Consider the following 6,428-nt stretch of genomic DNA (forward strand, 5'->3'; position numbering starts at 1 on the left):
TGTGTGTGTCTGTGTATGTCTATGTGTGTGTGTGTCTCTGCATGTGTTTGTATGCGTGTCTGTGTGTGTGTGTCTGCATGTGGGGGAGGAGAATCCTAAATAAACAGAAATTGTCATAAAGAGTATTTTTCATTTAACTTTCCCAACAACTCATATTGAAAGTATTTTGATAGTTTCTGAGGGAAAAACAATGATGTGGCAAAGCTCAAATAAAAAGGAGCTCGCAATTCCCTTTCTCCAACACTCAGTTAAATATTTTTAGGATATTATCAGTTTTCCTTTTTGTTTACATTTTCTTGAGGAAGAAGTGGCCTCCAGAAGTGAGATCAAGCCCAGGAAATGGGATTTTACCCAAGTGGAGGCTAGCATCGTGCTTCCAGAAAGCTGTTCTGTTGTCTCGAGAAGAAACTCATTTCTGAAAGCAGGCTGCTTCTCTCCAAAACACATCAAAAGACTTCCCCAAGTCAAAGGTATATTTAGTGTGATCGCTGGTTGACACCTGTCTGACATTTTCCTTCTGTTTCACATCACGGGGGTTTACAGCACTCCTGGCTGCTCTTGATGGAGAACGTTCTGATGATAGTTATGTGTGGGAGAACCTCTGAATCAAATAAAACACTGTTCTTTTCCCTGCATTTCAGGCCAATTACTATCATTGCTCCATCAAGATGTCTGCCCAACTATTAGGCCGATTACCTTTGACTTTCTCTTTGAGATACAGTCCAGACAAGAGAAATCCTCTTGGGAGAATTGCTATTCCCAGCTCCAACAGGCCAGGGTGGGTGATGGCCTGTGGGAAGGGAATTTCACTACCACAATGCCTGTGTCCATGTGAATAAAGGAGAAGGAGGACAGAAGCTGTCGTGAAATAATCTGAACCCCAGAAAATGTGCTAAGTTTAGAGGGAAAAGGATTTAGTTGGCTAGAATCCAGAGAAATCCAGTGGTTAAGAGCACAGGCTCTGGAAAGTATGAATCCTGATTTCACCTTTTCCTGGCTGAGTGTGACCTTGGGCAAGTTTTCTAACTGCGTTCAGCCTTGGCTTCCTCAGTTGGAAAATGCAGAGAACTGTGATAGTGTTACCTCCTGTGGCTACTCCATGGGTTGAGGAAGCAAGAGACAGGAAGGCATAATACCGGGGCTAGCACACTGTTGACGCTCTATAAATGCATAGCTGTTCTTGTTGTTATGAACCACTTCTCTGAATTCTTGTAGACCCCAGCTGAGCCAGCTGCTGTGCAGGGTGTGTGCTGTCACGTATGTGTCAAGCCTCTTGAGTTTAAACACAAAGCGACACAAAGGAAGTCATTTCCCATCATGTTCTTAAACTAAAGATTTAAAAAAATCTCAACATCTCAAGCTGGTTCCAAATTTGTTTCTAGTTTTTTCCTTTTGTGAGCTAGTCTCTACCCTATTACTTTTCTTCCCCATTGGTACCTAACCTAATTCTGGGTATTTTCCCTTTGTGGAACGCTTCTCCACTGACTTTCATTATACAAAGTTTATGACATGACTTCAGAGTAGGGGTTGGCAAACTTTGTCTGTAAAGGGACAGAGAGTAACGATTTAGGCTTTGTGGGCCATATGGTCTCTGCTGCAATGACTCAACTCTGCCGTGACAGTGGGAAAGCTGCCATAGACAATATGTAAACAGATGTATGGGGCTGTGCTCCAATAAAACTTTATTCAAAAAAACAGGCAGTGGGCCAGATTCAGCCCATGGGCTACAGTGGAGCCAACTCCTGCTTTGGAGCATTTGGCCAGCCTTGATAGGGTCAGCCTTTGCTTAGCAGAGGGAATAAGGATTGGTGTGAATCCCATGGTCAGTACCAAAACTCGATGTGATTTCACACCATTCTGAAGTGTGGCCACTGATGAAGAATTGCCACCTGAATTTCAGGATGGATTACACAGCTCTTTGAAGAATCAGGGAACCCCTCAGGAAAATCCATGGGGCCAATAGAAAAGTTCTTAAAATGTAATCAACAGAAAAACAGCGATACTAGATGTATTCTTAAAGAAAAAAAATCGGATGTCACTTAGTGACCACCAACTCATGCCACACACGTTTTATTTGTCATGATACTCACATCACCCTCTACTTCTGGATACGGTCATTACCTTTTCACAGATGATGAAACTGAGGCTCAGAGAGATAAGTGAATTGCCCAGTTAACATGTGGGGAAGCAAATCTTGGATTTAATGCTGGAGCTACCAAGTCTTTCTTCAAGAAGCCACCCTGTGTGGGCTTCCCCAGTGAATATTGAGATCTACAGCTAAAAGTTGTTGGGACACATGGTGTTGTACAAAGGCAGTGGACAAGACCTAGAAGCCCATGCCATTTCCACTGTTTCCACAGCCTGGGTCTTTGAGAGATTCAGCTTTCTAAATCTCAATTTATTCTTCTGTTAAATGGGTCTGTTCATGTCCCCTGATTCACAGAAGTTCTACCCAGGATCAATTATTATTGTCAGGAGGAAGATTAAAAATCCCAATAACGTAACTTTAATGAAAATATCTGCAGCTTCTTTGCTTGTTAACATACTTAGGGTTTGTTGTAGAAAAACTTTATGAAATCTTCCTCAAGCGAATGACCGTTTTAGAGCTTTGTATTGCATGTATAAGGACATTTTCTCGGCAGCTAATAGAAGGCAGGGCTACCCTATGCCAAAATGATAAGTACTTAATTAAAACACTTTGAGATTTACCTCCTTAAGAATGAAAACATGATTTTTAAATGTCTATATAATTTATCTGATTTAAAGTTTTAAAAAATCACTTTTTATTAATATTTTGAGGTTCCGTTAATTTTTAAGAAAAATTCCGAGCTGGTGTGAATTGCCAGTAGTTTCTCTACTATATGCTTAGAGATTTATATATTTATTTTATTTAATCCCCACAATGGCCCTATGAGGTGGGCATTCATGTTAGTTCTATTTTACTATGAGGAAACTGAGGCTTATCAAAGTCAAGTGATTTGCTTAGGTTGTGTGGTCAGGACTCAACCCAGGCAGTCTGACCTAAACTCTTAACCTCAATTTCATCCTTGGTGGCTTTTTCATGGCAGCATTTCCATTTAATCAGAGCTAGTTTCAGGTGTGTGACACTATAAGGCCTAAACAAAGGATCCTTGTTGGTTGTCATCTGTACTAGAAACTATCTTAGAAGATGTGTTTTCTGCAGAGAAGCCCAGAACATTTCCATCTTCCCTTCATGGTGTACCATCTCAGAGATCCCACACCTACCTAGGACAACAGTGTTGAAGGAAACCATCTCTTTGTCTTTTCCATCATTGTAGAAGGCCAGATGCCACAGGCCCACATCCAGGTACTGCACAAACACGGCTTCGTTCTGAACCAAGGTCTGTATGCTCCGGCGTTCCCTGGGAGACTCAACCACACTCCACTTCTCCTTCCCGTCCAGACGTTCCATGAAGTCATACTGGTAAAAGAAGAGAGAGTACCATGTATGAGACAAGGTGCAGATGTGGTCCCATACGTGGCACCTTCCCCTCCTACCCATTTGTTAATGGAGAAAGACCTTTTTTGTAGCACATTTTACTATGAACTTATTCAGGAAAACAAGAGCCGCAAAACGTGTAACAATGACAGTCATTATTTATTATGCTTCATAATGATCGCTACTATTAATACTTTCATTACTCTGAGTCACAGTCTCTTATCTGCTGTCCTGAAATCCAAAGAGCTTTAACCCAAAGTTTTTCTTTTGTTTATATGTGTGTGTCGTGAGTGTGTGTGTGTGTGCGCGTGCGTGTGTGTGGTGGAGGGAGTGGTACACGCTGTTGCTCTAGTCCCCCTCTGTATTATATAATACAGAGGATATGCAAAGTATAACTTTTCCATAATCCTCCAAATTATGAATTCCAAAATGTAATTGGTTCCCTGAGAGTTTCAGATAAAGAATTATGAACCCATGTTACCAGCTACCATTTTATTGATCATTTACTAGGAGAAATGGCACAGCAGAATGGCCATGATGAGGGCTATGGAGCCTGAGAGAATCCTGAATGAGGTGTTTACTAGCTTCTCCTGTCTGTGCCTCAGTTTCCCCATTGGCAAAATGGAAAATAAGAGTATCTATGTTACGGGGTTGTTGTGAGGATTCAGATAATATTTAGAACAGTGCCTGGCACCCAGCAAACACAAAATACATGGTAGCCATCATGATCATCAACATCATTTTATTCAGTTCTTGAAGAAACCCTGATTTGGTACTTATCTTGGTATTATTTACATCCATATTTTACAGATAAGAAAGCTGAGGCTCAGAGAAGTCAAGCAACCTTTCCAAAGTCACACAGCTCCTAAGTGGCCAAGCAAGAATTTAGACAAAGATTGGCTTGGTGTTTATGTTCATGCCCTTATAGTGCCTGGCCTTGGATAAACCAGCAATTAAAGTTTAACTTTGCTTCAGTGGAAACCAGGTTCAGAATTGGAAGTGATTAATGAGAGACAGAGTGGTCAACTAAGGCTACCAGGATAAAGGGATGGGGAGGTCAAATGGGACCCAAGAGAGGCCTGTTCTAAATAATAGGTGAAATGCTGTAGCAGGCAAGTGGGAGCCATTGAAGTCCCTTGAGCAGTGACTGATGTGATGAAAGGGATGTTTTGAAGAATTAGTGTGTAGGAAGGATATGAGATATTCTAAAGGGTGAAAAACTGAAAGCAGGAGGACCAATTAGGAAGTGATTGCAGAAATCCAGGGGTGAGGTGAAATAGGGTTTGATTAGGACAGTGAATGAGAAGAGGGGGACAACTTTGGAGGAACATTTCTAAGGAAGAGGTGACAGGGCTTGACCATGGGCTGGACAGAGAGGATGAAGGAGAAGGCTAAGAGGACACCAATGTTTCTTACTTGTTGACAAGAAAATCCATAAAACCCCAGTAGAACTGGACTAATCTTGTGAGCTCTTGCAAAATCACTGCATAGAAAAGTCACTTGCATGCTGACTTCCAGAGAACATTCAAAGTGTAGGTTTTAGCCAGTGAAAACTACCACTGTAGGATTAAGCAATCTCTCCACTTTCCCTTCCATAAAAAGGTTTTTATGGGTTACAGACATCAACTATAACCCCTTTTACGAACTTCATAGAATGAAACTCCAGGAATCTCCTAATGTGCATTTCCCGTCGTCAGAATCGCCAGTTTTTCCACCTGAAATGTGATCACTGAAAACAAAAGACTCTATAATCTTAAACACAAAGGCTTTGCCATCAGACACACCTGGGTTTGAATTCTGACTCTGTCACTTACTATTCTTTGATGGTGGGCACATCTACTTTTACCTTCTTCTTGGTTTTCATACCAGGGAATTAATCACACCTAACATTCAGGAAGGTTATAAGGATGACATGAGATAATGCTTAGGGCAGGGCCAGGAAGATAATAACCATTTTATTAAGTACCTAGGGACTATGAGTCACCTACTTGCAAATCATAATGATCATGACGAGCAGCGCATGGTTCTAGTTTCACACGTGGGGCATTGGCGATGGCCACTGCTTAGAAGTTGAAATTTTCTCCATTTCTCAAGATATGAGTGTGTTTAGCTTCTCTCTACCCCATATCACATTGGTCCCAGCTGTCTTTGTGGGATAAAATAAATGATTTAAAGTGATATGACAAACCGATGCTGCTTTTGGAGACCTTTCTAACCAAAGCATTTGTTCCTTAGCAACCTCGAAAATGTCCAACTGCAAAGACCCAAGTCTACAAATTGCTGTCAGCCAGAGGAATGGCTGTAACTTCCTTGGTGCCGAGGTGAGAAGGATCTACTTCATTTCGGGTCCAAGTAATCACCCCCATGAGGAAGAGTTTGGCTGAAGGTGATTACTTGTGTGGGGCCATTGCTCATTACTAATTTGAGCATTAGTCATCTCTTGCCGAACCGCCTGACCAGCCAAGGGACACGGAAATGGCTTAGGACTAGTGGCAGTGCTCACTGTCCAGCCCAGTAAATTACTCTAAGAAGAGGCATTTTTCAGGGGAAAGAGAAGACATCTGTTTTGGCTGGCTCCTCAGAGTCCCCCCCAACAGAAACACAGAGGGCAGTTTTCATTTAAGGAAGAATTGGCTAGCCAGGGGCTCTTGGAGAAGATATTGACTCTCATATGATATGGTGTTTGATGTGTCTCAATCCTGTGGCCCTTTATTGTGCTTTATTATCTTCAAAGCACTTCTTACCCCCTAAAATGATATAATTTATTTTTATGTGTGTTGTCTTTCTACTCAAAAGAACATAAACTCCAGGAAGATAGGGGTTTCATCTGCAGGGTAGAGTGGTGAAGAGTGAGGACTTCAGAACTACTGCCCTTCTTCCTTCCCAGGACAGGCCAAATGATCCTCAAGATCATTTTCTTTCTTTCTCTCTTTCTTTCTTTCTTTCTTTCTTTCTTTCTTTCTTTCTT

At 41.6% G+C, this 6,428-nt stretch overlaps 1 protein-coding gene across 7 annotated transcripts in view; it reads right to left on the reverse strand.

Moving 5' to 3' along the window:
* TENM2 (teneurin transmembrane protein 2) overlaps nucleotides 1-6,428 on the reverse strand; it is a 1,213,529-nt gene that overhangs the window by 173,564 nt on the left and 1,033,537 nt on the right. For all 7 annotated transcript variants that reach the window (XM_023218891.3, XM_023218892.2, XM_023218890.2 and 4 more), the window contains one exon: nucleotides 3,247-3,442. In XM_023218891.3, the coding sequence (XP_023074659.2) occupies nucleotides 3,247-3,442 (196 nt within the window). The remainder of the gene's footprint in view (nucleotides 1-3,246; nucleotides 3,443-6,428) is intronic.

Source organism: Piliocolobus tephrosceles, chromosome 4 (assembly GCF_002776525.5).
Source record: "Piliocolobus tephrosceles isolate RC106 chromosome 4, ASM277652v3, whole genome shotgun sequence".
Taxonomy (NCBI): domain Eukaryota; kingdom Metazoa; phylum Chordata; class Mammalia; order Primates; family Cercopithecidae; genus Piliocolobus; species Piliocolobus tephrosceles.